The sequence below is a fragment of the Lygodium microphyllum genome, chromosome 20, assembly GCF_053477565.2.
Source record: "Lygodium microphyllum isolate KBCC chromosome 20, Lygodium_microphyllum_v1.1.10, whole genome shotgun sequence".
Lineage (NCBI taxonomy): Eukaryota > Viridiplantae > Streptophyta > Polypodiopsida > Schizaeales > Lygodiaceae > Lygodium > Lygodium microphyllum.
Window position 1 is genome coordinate 12885668 of NC_141154.1, and position 20784 is coordinate 12906451.

Here is a 20784-nt window from a genome sequence, read left to right on the forward strand (position 1 = left end):
AAATAGTTTCACCATATAATCATAATGGTGAGATGCATAACCTTCAAAGCCAAATATTTTAACAGGGTATCTGACTCTGCTAGATCTACGTACCATCAGATCACTCAATGGAGCCTTTACATTACTATGAGCTCTTTGTACACCTGGTGTCTGACTGAAGGAATACTAAGCTCATCATCCAAACTCTCCGAACCACTAGAATCTCCATCAAATCCCAAATGACTGGTAGATGCATCATTACCATCCAACACTTTCTTATTTCCTTTGTCCTTCCCTACAACACTTATAGATCCACCTGAAGATATGGGGCTACTCCTTAGTCTTCCAGACCAAGGGCTCACTGTAGGTATAGTACCAGATGATGTTTCTGGTCCACCAAGACTTCGCGATTTTTATTTTTATTTCTGCACATAGCTGTCCAGATCATTATCATCATCTAATACATCACTAGCAGGTGCATACCAGCTGCCCATCTCATCAAAGATAACATCCCTGCTCACTCTGAACTCACCTATGACAGGGTTATAAGAGCAATACGCTCTCTGCTCTAAAGAGTACCCAATGAAAATACATTTTTCAGCCTTTGGATCAAGCTTTTTCCGTATCTCATTTGGCACATGAACATATGCAATACATCCAAATACCTTCAAGTGCAATATATCGGGCTTCTTGCCAGTAAAGTACTCTTCAAGAGTCATCCCCCATGAACTGCAGCTGTGGGAGTTCTGTTCATAATGTAGACAGTAGTATGGACAGCCTCAAACCAAAAAAATTTAGGCATATTCTTTTTAGTCATTAATGCCTGTGCAACTTCTACAATATGCCTATTTTTTTCTTTCTGCAACCCCATTTTGCTGTGGGGTATACCTGCAAGTAAATTACCTCTTTATCCCATCAGTCCTTAAGAAGCCAATAAACTCATTAGAGAGGTACTCTTCCCCTCCATCTAATCTTAAGTACTTCACTTTTAAGCTTGTTTTTGTTTCAACAGTTGCCTTAAAAGATTTGAAGTGCTCAAACACACCACTCTTTTCCTTGAGTAAAATGCTTGAACCTGTTCACCATTTTTTTCAGATGAGTCGCCCTGCATATTGATCTCTTCAGTAATCATGAGAAAGATTAACTCATCAAAATCTGGAAATGGCTTCCGTACATATACTAAAGTAATAAATGATTTCCATGCCTTCTCATTGTTAAGGCCACTCAAAGTGGATGAAACCAAATCATCATCATCAAGCATTGCATCAATCACTGTTAAAGCGTCTGCAATGCTCCTCAGCTTCAACACATACTCATTGACAGACATTTTCCCTTTCTTCAAGGCATTCAACTCTTGCTTGACTTGAATCTTCCGTGCCTTTGTATTTACTGAAAACATGTTCTCAAAAATCGTCCAATCTGCATGTGAAGTTTTTGCATTCCTGATATGTCCTAACATCGTATTATCAATGACTCCAGATAACCAGTACATCACCTTTTTGTCTTTCGCATTCCATTCTTTCCATGCTTTTAATTCATCTGCAATCGGAGGGATACCCATCTCTGCCTCCTTTTCTTCACCTGAAGCAAACTCATAAAGGCCCTTTTCAATGAGGAAGTTCGTCACACAGAACTTCCATGAAGGGTAGTTATTCTTGTTGAGCTTCTCAATAATGAGATTTCCACTGTTCTTTGCCATTATCACAAACAAGGATACAACACAGCAAGCTACTCTTATGCAATCTTTCACAACACGTGCACAGCAATACACCAAGCAACCTTTTTCATGGATTGCTCAATAGTATATGTAATCTGCAACTTGTTTGCAGATAAACCTTATGTTTGCTTCCTGCAAACACCTCAAAAATTACAGATTCGAAATCTGTAACCTGTGCACCCACTTTTAGTCAATATAGCCGAAATCATAGTGTACCCTGAAACTGATGTCCGCAACCTTGTGGCTCTAAAACAGGGCCTAAAATGGCCTCAAAGTATACAGTGCTCTACTCGCATACCAAATCTCACAGCAATCTGAGATTTTTGCTCTACCCTGCTTCCGATGCCTCCACAAGCACTATCCAAGAGAGAGAGTGAAAGAGCTTCTTACCCGTTGCTTGCTTGCTCCAACCTTGTTTCTTCTCCTTCACTTCAGCCTTCAAAATCAGCCTTTCTCAATGGTATAGCTCTGATACCATGTCAAGAATCGCATGGTGAGGAGACTTGCTTGAGTTGTTGCGCCAAACACACACTGTATACACAAGAGGAAGCTCACTCAAGAACACAAGAAGAGAGGAAAGTGGCCTTCTAAGTCAAACAGTACATAACCGACTACACTAATCGACTGGCACATATCTTTGCCAGTTGTAGGTAGGTGTAACAACCTAAATATAATAAGTGATAAGTCAGTGGCCATGTGAGTGTCATAATGACCACCAACGTGCTAAGTGTAGACGTGTGGACCCATCTAGCTAGGCGGTCCATCATCAATGTTCGCACATATTGGGCTTGCCATCTCAACATAGAACACGGTCTATAGCAAGGCAACTTGCTATCTATAGGGGTTTAGCCTTCTTTTATTGGATCCAGGCTTATCTATGCAAAGGATCTTGCACTTTATCATAAGGGGATGCTTTGTGCTCGTCAAAGACATGGTTTTGAGAGATTTTGGAGTAGCTTGTGAGCATTTTAGAGCCATTATAATACACAATAAAAATAGGGCTGAAGTACGAAAATAAGTCCTATACATGGTTTTGTTCATCTTTATCCCTTTCTATCAATTGATATTGTTTCCAGTGATGGGGTTGACCTTCCCCCATTAAGATTCATGCATTTGAATAGATATTTGATACTTTTTCCTATCACATATGGCTATATAAATTAGGGTCACCTAATCTCTTTTAATTAAGGTTAGAGTTAATGTTGGCCTATTGATTTTTAATTGATCAATTGTCTCAACAACGGTTGGATTGATCTTGTATTGTTATACTTGATAGTAATACAAAGGCTTGGCTTCAAATTACATTAGACTCATTTTGTGCATGAATTGTTTCATCTTTCTCTCTTCTTCTTCTCTTTAGCCTCTACTCTCTGCACCCTTATTTCTGAAACCCCCATGATTATTATTTTTCATCCCTTTACTCCTCGACAATGGGTCCCCTAAACAAGTGTTAAGGAAAATCTATCCTACCAAATTGGGGGTCACATTCTAATAGCTCTATAAAAATGTAGTCAAGAACCAAGGATAACTTCTTCTTCTAAATGGTTGCTAATAAAATATGTAATAAAGATAAATCATTCAAAATTGTAGAAACAATCAATTATATACTATAGTAGTATATAGTTGAGGTAGAAGAGAAGTAACTATAGAAATGAAGGTTAAGGAGAAGGTGTCCTTGCACGTTCCATTAGAAGCCATGGATTCTACAACTCAATGAGAGCATCTATAAGATGATATTTCTCATAAAAATTAAGAGAGGAAACTTTCATGTTCATTCACATGTCTCGCGATTACCACTCTACTTCAATAGCATTACGAGTAGGAATTCTAAAAGCTCCCTTGGTCTAGAGATGTCACCATCCTCTAATCATTGCCTTGAAGGGAAAGGCCAATAAGTTTTAGTTACACAAATGTGTGTGTGTGTGTGTGTGTGTATGTGTGTGTGTGTGTGAGGAAAGGACTAACCTCAGTATAAGACCAAGTCTTTTTATTTGCACAATAGTATGATAGAAAGAGAAAGAGAAGGGATAATACTATCTTTTCTTCTCACTGCAAGTGGCTTGATGTATGATGTGGTGATTGCCTCTTTATATGGCTCCATATATGTATCCAAAATTCTATTGCATATATTGAGGCATATCACAATAAGAAAGTTTCATTTTTGGAAAAAAAAAATCTTGAAAGGTGTATTGGCTATTGGGAAAGTCAAGCACTTAGCATTGTAATTTCCTCCATGTGTACTATTGGTTGGTGACCCTACTTCTTTGGCTAATAGTTTGCACATATAATTTTTCTTAGTTATCTAATTATGCAATATTTAGAACCAGGACCATAAATGTATCGCATTTATCATGTATGAAACTCACGAGTTTCCCCCAATGTGTAGTTCACAATAGATTTAGCCACGCACTCAATAAATGTATCGCATTTATCATGTATGAAACTCACGAGTTTCCCCCAATGTGTAGTTCACAATAGATTTAGCCATGACCATAAATGTATTGCATTTATCATGTATGAAACTCACGAGTGTCCCCCAATGTGTAGTTCACAATAGATTTAGCCATGCACTCAATAAGGCTTGAATCCACAACATCATGACTATGTGCAATTGCTAGCCATTGGGCCATCATCTTTGGGACCTTTTTAATTATGCTTGAATATTGGTATTGAGATTTTATCACACTAGCCATTCTCCTAGCAATTATTTTTGTAGGTAAAAATAAGACCTTCCAATTGCTAGGAGCATACCTTTGACAATCACAAGAGAATCAAACATGAGAGGCAACAATGGCATTTTATTTCTATTATCAACTTTTAATATTTTTATTTTTTTTCAAATGAGCTTTTAATCTATCACAATAATATAGAATATATAGATTATAGATAATTCTATAATCCAAATATGTGAAACATGCTTATAGGGTGGATATGTGGATTGAACCTTAATATGAATCATGAGTAAAAGGCATCATGGAGCATTTGCCTTTAATATGTTATTCTTACTTTCCTTGAAGCACCTTCATAAAGCTAAGTTCAATATTTTTATGTGGAACTTATGTTATTACCGGAGAGATAACGGATAGCCAAGACTTGTACAAGTTCATATGATGTGAGATAGTTAAGGGTCATGCCATATGAGAGTCATGATTAGATTTGTTTTCAATGTGTAATGAGTGAGGTTAACCTCTCTTATGGCAAGTATGAGGCTTAAAGGAGGTGGCACATGGAATTCCTGTTACTTGCTACACATCCGAAGTAGTGCGTGTGACATCGCCCTAAGTTTAGTATAGAAAGTGCGTGTGTGTAGAAGGGGAGTGAGCAGGTGAGGACGGGAGCAAGAGGACGAAAGGGCGAGGGCGAGAGAATAGGGTTGGAAAGATTAGATCGTGAGAAGGGAAGGGAGGTAGTGCCAGGTAGCGGTCGCGAGCAAGCAAGGGAATGCCATGTGGCTGAAGAGGCATGCAGGAAAAGAGAGAGAGAGAAGGTGGGAGAGTGTGTGTGAAAGAAGAGGGAGAGAGGGAGAGAAGAGTGTGTACTGTGTGTGTGTGGCCGGCAACCAAATCCTGAAAAGGGAGAAGGAGATGCTCTCGAAGGATATCTGGGAAAGATCAAGGTGCCATCAAGAAGGGGCAGGAGGAGGGTCTGATTCTCTCTCTCTCTCTCGTGTTCGTTCGTGTGTGCGGGGGGCGCGGCATGAGATTATTGATGAGCCCTTTCCCTTGCGCTTGCTCCTGTCCTGCATCTGCTGGTGCTAGTCGCACCGTCGCAGCTGCCACTTCGGCGCCAGATGGCGATGCGGCCAGCTCGGCAGCGGCAGCCACGGTGCTGCTGGTGAACGGCGGGGTGCGGAGCTTCGGCCAGCGTGTCAGGGTGGTGGAGGTGCTGGTAGACCACCCTGGCCACGTGCTCCTGCCAGCCACGTCCTTCCGCACGGGCACCCCCATGGACCCCCTCCCCGCCCAGCAGCGCCTGCAGCTCGGCCACATCTACTTCCTCCTCCCTCTCCATATCTTCCTGCGCCAGACCACCAACAAGCCACACCTATCGTCGCCGCCGTCATCATCATCATCGCAACGAGCACCATCCTCATCTTCATCCGCTTCACCATCATCGCACTCATCATCATCATCTTCTTCTTCTTCTCAGTCATCATTATCATCGTTGCCTCCCCCTCCCCCGACTTCAGCTCCCTCCATGAGCCAGTATACTACCCGCCCCCACCCGGCCCCTCTCCGCCGACGCAGACGACGCAGCAGTCCCCGCCGCATCCTGCCCCTTATGCTCGCCATGCAGGCCTCTACTGCCGCCTCCAAGTCCTCCAACTTCTCCAAGCTCTGTGACACCTCTGACCTCAAACTTGCCTACCTCAGCTTGATGGCCTCCGTGTGTCGCCATTGGAGACCTAGCCTACAGACCATCAGCGAGTGCGATTCGCTTCTCTTCTGACTCAGGCAGCCTAATTTTTTCATTTGGACATCCATAAGTGCCCAACCATGTTTCTTTATTCATTATTCAATTTGCAAGAATTTTTTTACCATTCAAAATCTGTGTCAATTACCCTTCAAAGATCTATGTGCATTGATTTCTTTAACGTGTCAATTAGTTTTTGTAAAACCCAAGAGCTAGATAGAGGTTGATAAATGAGAGTGTGTGTGTGTGTGTGCGTGTGAGAGGAGGAGGACAGGAAAACAAGAAGAAAAAGAGACCGGAGAGCGATCCAAAGGAGAGTTATCTTATATATCCCCCAAAAAAAAGTGTGACCATGAGTTTCATTTTAAAAGAGAAAACTAATGACAATAAGGTCGGATTAAAAGAGGTGAGCAAGAAGATTATAAGACATCTACATCTATGAGTATTTAAAAGTAAATGAGTTAGGGTTTTAAATTTAGGATCCTGTTGCAAAACAGACTATGGGATGAATTCAGTATCTCAAAACAACTTTATGAAGCATAAAAGAATTTGAACATGTCGATAAATTTAGAAAGAATAAGAGAAAACATATGATAGGGCCTAACTTCCCCATAACAAAAGCCATGGTCTACCATCCTCTATTATGGAATATTGATTTACATGGCTATTTACATTCATGCCATATATGTAATATCATGAAGTAAATAGGGAGAGAGAAATACAAGAGAGAGAAAGACAACTATAAGAGAGAGAGACTACAAGAAGAGAGAAAGAATGTCAGAGAGAGAACTAGGGAGAGAAGAAGAGGAGAGAGAAAGACTGCAGAGGAGAGAGAAAGACTGCAGGAAGAGAGAGAAATAGAGTGACGAGGAGAGAGAAAGACTAGAATTGGAGAGAGAAAGACAGGAAAGATGAAGAAGCCATGGAAGCTTGGAGCAAGAAGGGAGAGAAAGATTGTAATTGTATTGATATGTCAAAAAGATGTGAAAAATTACAACTTCTCTCCTTATATACCAGTGTCAGTGTGACATGGCATATTATTAACATTCTAAGTATTCCCAGCTTCTTACAATCCATCCCTTCCCAAAAGTTTTTGTCCCCAAAAACAAAACTAGAAAGAGCTAAAGAAAAGATGGATAGAACAGAGTACTACTCTGTTTTACAGCTTAACAAATAGGGAATGAGTGAAGAATTTATCATTACAAGGGCTGAGTTTGAAGTACGAAAAGTGGACCCTGCTATATACATGATTTGAAGAACCTTAGAAGCCATTGGAGCCATAGAATCTTCAACAAATAGTTCCAGAAGAAAGTAGACAGCTTGCTGGAATAACAGTCCCTGCTGGACCAAATCAGCCATAACTTTTGATAGAAGTGTCCAAATGAAGTGTACCACATATCAAAACGAAGCTCTTGAAGAGTACTTTAAGCTCATGTAGATAGCTCAATTCTGAAAATGAAGTACGACAAAAACTGTTCTAAAACAACGTGCTGTCCTGAACCAGTCTGCACCAATACTAGCTCCAAAAGCAGTAGGCTTCAGCCACCAATGTATCCTTCAAGTATGGATACTCATCCAATATTGAATCAGGTCTCCAAGAAGCCTCTTCAGAGGGTAAACCTCTCCATTTAATCAAATATTCCACAATAGAACGTGATCGAAGCTTCTTTTCACGCTGACCTATAACAGCCTCTGGGATGTACTGAACAATACCATCTTCATCAATAGGTGGCAGCTCATCAACTAAATCCATTGGATCACCATAATAGGGCTTGAGCTGACTAACATGGAAGACGTTATGAATTTTTGTAGAAGAGGGAAGCTCTAGTCTGTATGCCAAATCTCCAATCCGCTTAAGGATCCTGTAAGGGCCATAGAATCTGTGGGCAAGCTTATTACTGGATCCATCTTTCAATGTAGAATACTTGGATTTGGGCACCTTCAACAAAACCAGCTCTCCTTCCTGGAACTCTAAAGGCCTCCTCTTCTCATCAGCATACATCTTCATCTGATCTTGAGCCTTCCTTAGATTCACCTTGCATTGCTGAAGAAGGGTCTGCATTCTATCCAACTCTTCCTTCCCATGAGGGTTGATCTTTTCGTTAAAAATGACTGTGGGTAGGGGCACCTTGTAACCATACAAAGCCTCAAAGGGTGAAACTCCTATGCTCGCATGAGTGGAATTATTATAAGCAAACTCAGCCAGGTGTAACCAAGAATCCCATGAGGTTTGGACATCATAGCAAAAATGGCGAAGATAAGTCTCCAACCATTTATTAACTCTCTCTGTCTGTCCATCAGTTTGGGGATGATAAGCCGTAGATGGAGCCAACTTGGTACCCATAGATGTAAATACCGCTTGCCAAAAGTTACTCATAAACTTTGAGTCCCTATCATGGACAATCACCTGCGGTAATCCATGCAATCTGAAAATATGCTCCATAAACTGGTTGGCCACCTGAGAAGCAGTAAACTGAATTTTTGTTGGGATAAAATGAGCTGCTTTGGTGAGTCTGTCAACCACCACATAAATGCTATTCCACCCCTTCTTGGTAGTAGGTAAGCCAGTGATAAAGTCCATAGTAATATGAGTCCATTTACCCGTAGGAATAGGCAATGGCTGCAATAAACCTCCTGGCTTATGGGTGCTATCCTTATTTTGCTGACAAGGCATACACTTCATAACGAAGTCCTTGACATCTTTCCACAGTCCTTTCCAATAAAAGCTCTTGCTGATCCTGTCATAAGTCTTGAAAACTCCCAAGTGTCCAGCTAAAGGTGAAGAATGCATCTCCTCCATAATTTTTCGCTTGAAGGAAGAAGTAGAGGGAATAACAATCTTGCCCTTCCACCAAATAAGACCATTTTTAAGCTGGTAGTGCGAGTTTTCTTCCATGAGACCTTGCTGTAATTTCTGAAAGATTTGGCTGAATTCCTCATCTAAGAGATATGCCTCTTGTAGCTCTTCAATCCAATCACTATGTAATTCCGTCATGGCTGATACTTTGCAGGCCCACATACGAGAGAGAGAATCAGCCACTATGTTATCTTTGCCCCTTGTATGAGTGATGTCAAAGTCATAATTTTGTAATGTTGCTACCCATCGTCGTTGCTTTGGAGTAAGATTTGACTGAGTAAGGAAATACTTGAGTACGCGATGATCACTATGCACTCTGAATCGGCTGCCATATAAGTAATGGTGCCATTTCTTGATTGCATGCAGAATAGCCAACATTTCCTGATCATAAACATTCATGGCCATCTCCTTATCAGTAAGCTTACGGCTTTCAAATGCAATTACTCCATGCTCCTGAAGCAAAACAGCCCCAATGCCACGGCCACTAGCATCACATTGTATAGTAAACTCTTTAGAGAAATCCGGGCATACAAGAATAGGAGCGGAGGTAAGTAATTCCTTTAACTGGTTAAGGCTGCTATCTGCAAGAGAATCCCAAAAGAAAGCCTCTTTCTTCAACCTGTCAGTTAAAGGGGCTGCAATTGCCGCATAATGCTTTATAAATCTGCGATAGAATGAAGATAGACCAAGAAATCCTCTAAGAGAGGTAGTAGTAGTAGGCGTTGGCCAATCTTTTATGCATTGCACCTTCTTGGGATCAGCCTGTATTCCTTTTTCACTGACTATATGTCCCAAGTATTCCACTTCAGTCTGCATGAAAGAACACTTCTTCTCCTTAGCAAAAAGCCTATGATGTCTCAACACATCAAAAACCTTCCTCATATGCGACAAATGATCCTGAAAAGTCTTGCTGTAGATCAAAATGTCGTCGAAGAATACCAAGACAAACTGAAAGAGGAAAGGTTGTAGAATCTTATTCATCAGGCTTTGAAAGGTAGCTGGAGCGTTTGTAAGGCCGAATGGCATCACCAAGAAATGGTAAAGCCCACGATCAGTCCTAAAAGCAGTCTTGACCTCATCACCCTCTCTCATGCGAATCTGATGATACCCTGATCTCAAATCAATCTTCGTGAAGAATCGAGCCCCCTTAAGCTCATCAAGCAAATCATCTATCCTGGGTATAGGATACCTGTTCTTCACTGTTATCTTGTTAAGATCCCTGTAGTCAATGCACATTCTGAAAGATCCATCTTTCTTTTTGACTAACAGGACTGGGGATGCATACGGTGAAGAACTTGGTTCAATGAATCCCATTTCAAGAAGCTCTTTGATTTGCTTGGCTACTTCCTCTCGTTCACATTTTGATAGTCTGTAAGGTGGCTTATTGATCGTCTTTGAGTTGGGTTCCAAATCAATGGGGTGATCCACCGCTCTCTTAGGAGGCAATGAAGTAGGTACTTCAAATAGATCTCTGTACTCCTCAAGAAGAGCTGTCAAGGCTGGATGGTTTGCTGAATTTTTGGGCTGATCATGTGTTTCTTTGTTCAAATGCAATACAAATATCTGTGAGCGCTTCTTGTACTCTTTCTTGAGTTGTTGAATGGTGATAAGCTGAAAATCAGATTTACTAGGGATCCCCTGTAAACGGATGAGCTGTCCATTGGAGAAAAACTCCATATATAACTGTGAGAAATCCATAGTAATCCTGCCTAAGGTCATCAACCAGTCACAACCAAGTACAATATCTATGGGCCCCATTTCCAAAGTGATCAGGTTTACTTTGACTTCAAAATTTTCAGCCATCTGCAAAGAAACCTGTGGACAGATTTGTGTGCTGATTTCCTCTTCACCATTAGCCACTTGTACTCTAATGGGCTGCTGTAAGTCGGTGGGAACACAATTCAACTTGTACAAAATGGATTTATTGACAAAACTGTGGGTACTGCCACTATCTATCAGGATGAACACTGGCTTTCCACATATGCTTCCCTTCATACGAAGTGTATTAGGGTTCTTAGATCCCGTCCAAGCATCCATAGAGATAGAACAATTAGTGGCAGCAGGCAACTCATTACAAAATCCACCAGGATCAAATGGGATATCACCGCCTGGATCAAAAGGAAAAGAGTCAGATGGATCATAGAAGTACTCATGTCCACCATCATCCTCGAAATCTTCATTTTCAGCATTGATTGGGACTGTATTAACTTCATCTATGTCATTTTCAAGGTCCTCAAGAACTAGCATACTCTGAATTTTTGGCTTGGCATTTTTGTATACACACTTTGAAGCATGGTCAGGAGTATACTTTTCTCCACACTTGAAGCATAAGCCTTTGTCCTTTCTTTCCTTGTAAAGATCCATGGGAATATTTCTAGAATTTGTATTGGCTGAAGTAGACTTAGGCTTATTGTCACCTTGCTTAAATTCAACCTTTGGACTGTTTGCTGTCCTGAAATTGCCTTGAAGCCTAGAAGCATTAAATGGGGGATAAGTTGGTATCCGTAAGCTCCCACTAGGCATATGGTTGCTGCCATAATTGTTACCAACTTGCCCTTGCTTTAAAACAGTCCTTGGCTGTCCATAACTTGGCTGAAATGAAGATTCTTTCCTATACTTCCTTCCAAAGCGCTCTGCAAGCTCAATAGCCTTGAAAAGTGAAGTAGGATTTTGCGCCATAACATCAGCTGACAAGGATGGTTCCAAACCATACATGAACTTGTGTAACTTGGCCTCATCACTGATGTTTTCCACATACATGGTCAAGTTAAGGAATTGGTTTGTATAATCTCTTACACTTAGGCTCCTTTGTTCCAAGTTGTACCATCTTCGTTCTAACTTCTCTTTCTCAAGAGGTGAAACAAAGACTTCAGCCATAAGTGCCTTGAAAGCTTCCCAATTTTCAATAAGTACATTCTCTTTCTTGATATACCTCCACCAAGTGTGAGCAAATCCTTCTAAGTGCAAGGAGGCAAAGTGTATCTTCATAACATCAGTTTTAGGAAATATATCAAAATAAGACTCCATCTTAGAGGTCCATTCCTCTAATTCTGATGGTGAAGATGACTGGCCATTGAATTTGGATAAAATAATTTTGTCCTTGAATTCTCTATCATGGAAAGGTTGCTGTCCCAAAACTGGCTGATCAGAATTTCCAAGTACAGAACCCCCAAAATGAGATTGAAATCTTCCAACAGGTGGCTGAGAATTACCCTGTAATCTTCCTGTTGGTAAAGCACCCCTAGAATGCTGTGTATGCAGTCCAAAAGCTTGAGTATTGGCACCGTTCAAACTGCCCAAATAGTCATCATGCCTTTGTGAAGCTTCTCCCACTTCATATTGACTATTGGGTATGCCTCTTCTTCCTATGATTCCATCTCCATGACCATTTTGGTTGGATGGCTGAAGTGGAACTGAAGGATCAGTATTTGAACAGGCCTTTTCATTAGCTTCTTTTGATGCCACTTGTAATTGTAAAAGTTTAGAGACTTGTGCCATGAGTAGTTCATTGGACATTACCAATCTATCAATGGAAGCCTTAGTCTGATCAGTAGATTGAACCATCTGATCCATTCTTGATAGCATGGCCTCATGTCGCTCTCTATGCCTTAGTTCATGGGCACACAAAGTATCATTGAGCATGCTAATTTCTCCTTGTTGAGGCTCTTCAGGGTTCTCTTGAAATGTGCTTTCCATCATAGAATCCCTGATTTGCTGTGCATAGTCCTCCTGGACCTTATTTTTGCCTTTATGCCCTGCCATAATAGTGCAGTCCTGCAGTACCCCCTGTCAGTAAAACGGCTATAACTTTGGCTAGAAAGCTCCGATTGCAAAACTTTTTTGTGCGAATCGAAGCTTACAATGCCCTCTTCGAGATGAGCTATAGCACGCTATAACAGGTTTAGGACAGAAAATTCTGTAACTGACTTTCAGAGTCTGAACTGTCCAGTCCTGCACCCTGTTTAGACCTGTAAGTGCCCTGTTTTGACCCTGTAATGCAAGAAAGTAACCTCCAAAGGCTACCAAACCCTGCAAAGGGGTATATAGGACCTGTGGGTACCCTGTAGTACCTGCACCTGTACTTCTGTATCAAAGGGTGTACCTGTATCCACCTGTAAATACCCTGTGGGTAACCTGAAAATGCCCTGTTTTACCCTGTTTTACTCCAATAGGTACTTGAGTCGTTGGAAAGTCTTCAATCTTCAATTCTCCACTCGCTGTACCTGTGTGAGGGATAAAACGGCAGGACGGGCTCCCTACACGGGCTCCGAATCACCGGGAGGTGGGCAAAGTTCCCCCCGGGTCGGTTGGTTGCACCCCTTCGGGATCTTCGATAGTGAGGGAGGGTCACCTCTCTTTTGTCCCACTATCTCCCCCGGCATCCACCTTTTTCCTCGGTGGGAATATCAACATGGCAGAGGCTAGTGTACTAAGCAATCAGCATGATATGCATTTGGAAAATATTCATTCAGCCTTTCATGAGATGCAATTGATTGAGATAAAAGAACTTGAGATGGAAGAAGGGTTTTACCTATGCAATTCAGTGACTCACTGATTGCTAGTACTTACCCTTTACAATTTTCCAATTTAGGCAAAAGAGAATCAACCAATCAATTGGATTAGAGTAAGCAAAGGAATCAATGAATGTATTCAGTCCATAGGATTCAAATGTTATGCTGAAATCTCAGATTGAGGCCCTTCATTCACTGATTGAAGCTAATATGCATTAGACAAGCATTGCATTCATGAATAGATGAATTCAAGCAAAGGTTGGTTGAGAATTTGATGAAAATGTTCAATTCTTTAATCTCTCAGTCAAATGGCTTAAGCTCAGCAGTTGGATTAATGAGAGAGATTAAAAATTGAAGAGAAATACCTTGACATGGCTGAAAATAACTTGCCAAATGCTTGATAGGGCTCCCGGTTGTCCAATGTTAGCAAAATAATCCAAGAAGCTTGCTTATCTGATGGTAGAGACCAATCTTGAAGCTTCAAATGCTTGAAATTGAAGCATTAAACCCGTTTCCCCCAAATTTTTGCTCCATAGAAGCTCTTGATCTTCAATCTTAAGCCATCCCGTGCTTAATCCTTGCAATTTGTTGAAGAATCCTTGCTGAAATGATTCCACGGGCCAAAAGGATGAAGAATCTTCAAGAAATTGTCAAGAAATGGAAGCTTGGGCTGAAGCTTTCATGGCTGCCCATGGACTGTTCATGTAGGGTTTCAAGAGAGTGAAAAGCTGAGAAATATGGTTCTATTTTGGAGTAAACACACCAAAACCTTGAAGGAATCACTGCCAATGATGAATTAGAAGCACCATAGCTGAAGATTGGCTGAGAACTGGAGGAGAACAGGGCTGGAAAAATCAGCGCAAATTTCGGGCTGCTGTCCAGGCCACGTGGCAGCTTCTACAGGGCATGATTGGTACTCCACTTGTTGCATTTGATGTCTAGAGTGCCATTATGCAGGCCATTGTTGATGGAGAGCAAAGATCAGTGAGAAAAGAAGAGATCTCAGCCAGCAAACTCCATGAAAGCTTGGGCAGAGCTTGAGGAAAGAGGAAAGGAAGACCTCTTTTGAAAAGTAACTGTAGTTTAGTCTCTAACTAAGCCCGGTTAACCATTCTTTACCCTAGTTACCTCCATTTTTGCATAAAATTTGATGACGTCCAGCCATTTAAGCCTTTACCCGCCATATCTGACCTTGAATAACTCCAGATGTAGTCATTGCTAACTGTAGTTGTCCTGCAGCACTCCACTAGTCACTGTCTTGTACCATTTTTGTCTGAAATTGGTTTTGAAATGGGAAAATAGGAGTGAAAATGGAAGAAAATAATGGATCAAAGACTGAAGCTCTGATACCACTTGTCAGAGAGAGAACTAGGGAGAGAAGAAGAGGAGAGAGAAAGACTGCAGAGGAGAGAGAAAGACTGCAGGAAGAGAGAGAAATAGAGTGACGAGGAGAGAGAAAGACTAGAATTGGAGAGAGAAAGACAGGAAAGATGAAGAAGCCATGGAAGCTTGGAGCAAGAAGGGAGAGAAAGATTGTAATTGTATTGATATGTCAAAAAGATGTGAAAAATTACAACTTCTCTCCTTATATACCAGTGTCAGTGTGACATGGCATATTATTAACATTCTAAGTATTCCCAGCTTCTTACAAAGAAGTAAGAGATGTGAGAAAAATACTAGATGAAGAGAGTGAGACACAGAAAATGAAAAAAGAGAGCAACCATGAAAACTGTGAGGTGAGAGATGAAGCAAGAAAAGACTTGTCTATATCAAAACTAGTATAAAAATTAGCACCTTCACACTTTATACCTACCTCTATGTACCCTACTTCCCATCTCTTACATTCCATCCCCACTCAAAAGAAGTTGTTGACCTCAAAAACATTGTTGGACTATTAACAATGGATGAATGTAAAGGGAATCAAAGTACTATTATGTTACAAGTGGCTACAAAAATAGGAAAATCACTAGACTTATGTAATAAGTAATGGATGGAATCAGAAGTGAAAATCCAAATAGAGCTTATAGACATCCATTCTAAACTATAAAACTGAGACACCTATAAACAATAGGTAGCTTGCTATCTACTACAGACTTTGCTGTAAAAAATCTGAGATATCTTTAGATAAGCATATCCAAATCAAGCATGCTATGAATCAAAAGGAAGCTCATTGGATATACTTTTAACCTATATATGTGTTTCTGATCTATAATCAAATCAAAATGGAAACTGAGCCAAAACAATAAGCTGTTTACAGTCTATTTACAGTAGAACATGGAATAAAATGACTAGTTTCATCCAACATTAGGGCCAAAAACGTTTCAAAAATGGCACTTGTAAGAAAATGATTAAGTTACTAATTAGTTGAGGTTTTAAAATAATGAACCCTCCAAATTTGGCCATTCAGACGTGATTAATGAGAGAATTTATTATTCATTTAAGAGGTTAGCCATTAAATGCCTAAGGACGTTAACTCATGTCAGAGGTCACTTTTCGGCCATTATTCTTTCATTTTGAATATTTTACTATCACGTTTCCCACCAAAATCACGCTTCTTTTTTCGCCTGCATTCATTTGAATCATCGTTTTCTCCTCTTCACTTTGTTTCTTAGTTCTTAAAGTAGATTTTACTCTGTCGTAAAATTTCTCACCAAAATCACGTCCAGTTCTTACCAGCAGCGTGCATTGGTCTCCCTTCGTCTCCTTTCACAAAATAGGTGATCAACAATCAAAAGAGTCTCTACACAAAGGATCAATACCACTTACTTGCCAATTGAGCTATAGAGATATGGTCCTCCATGGACCTGAGACGAGATCATCTTGTTAGTTTTCAGCAGACCCAACTAGGTTGGGACATCCAAGCCGCATCTTTACTTCAACCCCTAAGATATCCATTCTGTAAGATTTTGTTTCAACTAAATCCAAGCTTTTTCTTCAATCTCTTCAATTTGATTCATAAGAAAATGGGTAAAAGAGTCCCATGGTGTTGATGCAAATTGGTAGGGATAGATATACTAAGGATAATCCTTAAGCTAATAGAATAGAAAGTGAAAATTTTCACTTTGATCTTGACACTTGAAAATAGAATATCTTCATTATACAGTGTTGTAATATCAACTTTTTAGCAAGGACTAATTGATAAGACAAGGATAATATATTATAATTAAAAGAAATGAAGTACTTTGATTTTTGGGAGATAAAAATACTTACCTAGTAATAGATTAAAAATATTTATTATTCAATTTTGTCTCTTAAACTATAAAAAAATTAAACAAGTAATAGATAGAAGTATTAGTGATATTGTGTATCATATCAACTTTAGGACTAAGATGATTTTATGTGTGCAGGATGCTTCGAAGAATATGAAGGATACAACTTCTTACTTAATATTAGCTCTTGGGAGTATTTTTCTCATCATACCCTCAACTATGATTAGCACTATGGGGTTTCAAGTTTCAATATCTTCAATTGTGATTCTTATTAGCACTATCAGATTTCAATACCTAAATGGTGGCTTGATGTCATGGGATGATACTACTCATGATATCATATCCTAGCAAATCTCTTAAGATCTATTCCCTTGATTTGTAAGAAGAAATAGAAAGGACTTGAATCTATTTCTTTCTCTCAGAACTCTGATTCTAAAGCAGACTGATTTTATAACTGAAAGCATCACTACATTATTGATGCTTTATCCTTGTATATCTTTTTTCAAATGTAATATATCTCAATTTCAAAAAAAAAGACCATCAAAATAATCAGTCTCCATTTCACAAAAAAAAATTACATAATTTTATTAGGCTCTGAAAAAATTTTAGAAATTTTTTAAGCTTTTTTTGAGCTCGTTTGCTATTTTAAAAATATTTTTAAGCAAAAAAGACCTAAAAGAGACCCAAAAAATCACAAAAAAAACCACCCAAAAATAGCATTGACGATACGGCGCGAATATGGGTATCCGAGACGCTCGGATACCCATATTCACGCCGTATCGTCAATGCTATTTTGCGTCTCGGATACCCATATTCACGCCGTATCGTCAATGCTATTTTTGGGTGGTTTTTTTTGTGATTTTTTGGGTCTTTTTTAGTTTTAAAAATATTTTTAAGCAAAAAAGGCCTAAAAAAGACCCAAAAATAGCAAATGAGCTCAAAAAAATCTTTAAAAATTCCTAAAAAATTTTCAAAGCCTACTAAACTCATGGAATTTTTTTTGAATTTTTTTGATAGGTTTAAGATCTCACAAAAAATAAGTCATTACAAGGGGGGTGTACTTTGCACGCGCATGTTTACTCCTTCACGATACTAAGGGAGGAGGACCCCTACGGAGATTTTGTTGTGCCACTCTTGCACCATATCAAGTCATCCATGATATGCAACGAAAAGTATAGTACCAAACATTATGCTTTTTGCCACGTTCGCGCCGTATGAACTGCTCCACGATACGGTGCGAATATGACCCTGCGAAAATTTGGCTTTGCTGCTCTCACGTCATATCAACTTATCCTCACATGGTTGACTTTATGAATTTATGAATTATCCTTACATTGTTGTTGCTCGTGCTTATAAGATCACCCTAATGAATAAAGATTTTAATATGATTAGCAGAATAAGGTACCGAGGATGATGTTTGCAAGAGAAAAATCGATGTAATTGGACCTGTTAATTATAAGAGAATGGGTGAGGTGTATGGACAAATGGTTATTAATGTTTCTTGCACTTCTGAGGAAGAGGACTATCTTAGCATATCTCATGAGGACAAGTCCATGCTAGTTGTAAAAAGGATATTTAATTGTTAGATTCTGTAGTTTATTATTGCATAAGGTAAGGCATTTTGACTCTAAAAAATTTTAGTATATAGAATAATTGTGCTATTGATTGCAAATAACACTCCTTTATTTTTGCTGTTAGCTTTACGACATTGATTGCATCTCTTAGCCAATAAATCTCTAAAATTATGTGTATTGTTGATCCACTGTTATCAATGGAATTTTTTTTAAGATTTGGTTCAAATATAACAATGTATTTTTTTTTAGATTTGGTTCAAATATAACAATGTCTTTCAAAGCTTTTGATTCCATCACAACTACCATAAATTTTTTTATTACATCGGATACACTCACCAGAGAAATTATCCTCATGAACTCTCTAAGTGGTATCCATGGCCAAGGAAGAATGTGGGTTGAATGGAATACTGCTTGCTTTTTGGTTAATTATTTATTTTATTTGATTATCTATTTTAGTTACATGTTTCCATTTGCAGTGCTGGCAGGCTCCTGACTACCTTCTTGGACACCACATATGAGGATATTGTTGATCCTAGAAAACCATATAACTCTCTCTAGCAAGAAGTACCATTGCAAAGTCACAAAGTCATACATATACTTATGGAAAAAGAGTGCTTTTCAAATGTCTGCAGGACAATAGATTCAAAGATACTCAAGATAGATGGAGTGAATGTAAGAGTCTTTCATATTGTTGGTTTTTTTAGGGACCCCTTTTTACCAACTTGTTACATTTTTTCTTGCAGTGGTGGCAGGCTCCTCTTCCGAAAAGTTTCTACTTAGCCAGGATACCTTCGTTCTTTGTAAATTTGCTGTTTTGAAGCAAGCCACGAAGATATGGAGGGGTACAAACCATGATAAACGTATTCTTCTTGAGATACTTCCAGCTGTCATGGACTTTTTAATATCCTGAGATATTTTGAATTTGAAACTCTGCACCGTTACCTTGTCAGGAATCTCCCAATTTAGAGATGAAAGACTTGGCAATGGCAAATCTTCGATATTCCCATACCTATCCGCTTTAGAGGGAACCACATACTGTGCATAATATATAAAAACCTTGCATTCACTAAAAAAAGACACAGTTTGATCGGCATAAATAATGTCTGCCAATACCTTATGAATGGCATGGAAAGTCCCACTTAGGCTTTCCACAGGTTGCCATTCAATACTTGTTGACGGAAAGATATCTACAATGACGAACTGTTTGTTAGAACTTGCATAAATGGAAAATAATTATATATGTTATTCAACTAATAGCTTACAATGTGCTTGTTGGGGAACACATTCGTTTGGAGGCAAGTGCATATCCTTGGCCATGTAAACATGTTGCACCTTGACAAACCAGCCTTCGGGCATAATTTTGAAGGCAATGATACGCCCCTTCCAGTGATGTTTTATATCATCTCGTTTTCTTCTTTTCACCTTATGAGAGCCCTTGCAAGATGGCAGCATGGTAACCCAATCGTTTACAGCAAAGGTTTTGGGCTCAAAATTTCCATCTGCTCCCTGGCTATAGACTGTGCAAGAGTGTATTAAATGAGAAGGGCGCCTGGAGGAAGCCACGAAAAGAATGAAAGCGCAGAGAAAGGAGCTCAAAGAGGGGTGAATGAACTAAAAAGTAGTGCCAAGAATACAAATGAGTATGTATTGGGCGCTAAAAACAATATTGAAAGATCTCCCGACTTTCAAAAAACTCATTATTAATTTCATCACATCTTTGTCACGTATTTTGTCAGATTTGTAAGTAAATAACGTCTTTGGGACTCCAAAACATGTCAGACTTTAGGGGTTTTGGCTAAAAAAGAAGAGAGAATCACGAAATGGACTCCACTATTTCTAAAAAAGAGGAGACAAGAATACCATATTCTTGCACACGTGGCGAACTCTCTTTGGCCCTTTCCTTAATCCCGTGATTAACAAAAGTGCATTTTTTGAAGCGTTTTTGGCCCTAATGATAATCCTTTGAAAGATAAAGATTTGGATCCCAATATGGATGGTGACCTAATGAAGGTGCAAAAGCCATCCCACCATAACCTCCTCGATTAGAAGGTATACCATTATAATAATGGTCAAGAGTAAAAAAATTATCATCAAACTCATAAACTTGACCACTCGGGTTAAATGGGTAGGAAGAAAGATCCCCATAATCACAACCATAATTATATACATTATCTATCAAATCATAGCTATCATGAATCTCATTGACAATATACCAATCATCATAGTCATTACCCAAGATTTTATAATCATAATCATGTGCATAGGGCTCTTATTCTAGTTGGTATAGACCTAGATTGAGGGTGAGTTGATGCATATCCTCAACTAATTCATTATAAGCATGATCAAAAACTTCAAGTTCTTCATTTTCACATGCTCATATCCTTCCACAAATATTCTATAAAGCTGCTCACTTATTTACTAAGTGATCTCATATGCATTGTCCTCTTCTAGATGATCCTCTTGTTGATCATCTTGGTCTTCTTCATATCATTGGTCTTCATCTTCTTTATCTTAATCATTGGCC

At 39.3% G+C, this 20784-nt stretch overlaps 1 protein-coding gene across 1 annotated transcript; it reads left to right on the top strand.

The window, feature by feature from the left end:
* Positions 1 to 5327: 5327 nt before the first annotated feature.
* On the top strand, positions 5328 to 6146 carry LOC148018688 (uncharacterized). Its single transcript, XM_087660873.1, has one exon. It carries the CDS (start codon positions 5393 to 5395, stop codon positions 6143 to 6145), a length of 753 nt encoding a protein of 250 aa, XP_087516999.1. The 5' UTR covers positions 5328 to 5392; the 3' UTR covers position 6146.
* Positions 6147 to 20784: the final 14638 nt, after the last annotated feature.

Excerpts from the sequence above, each read along its gene's own strand:
- LOC148018688 (XM_087660873.1), top strand. The coding sequence starts at position 5,393 with ATGAGATTATTGATGAGCCCTTTCCCTTGCGCTTGCTCCTGTCCTGCA.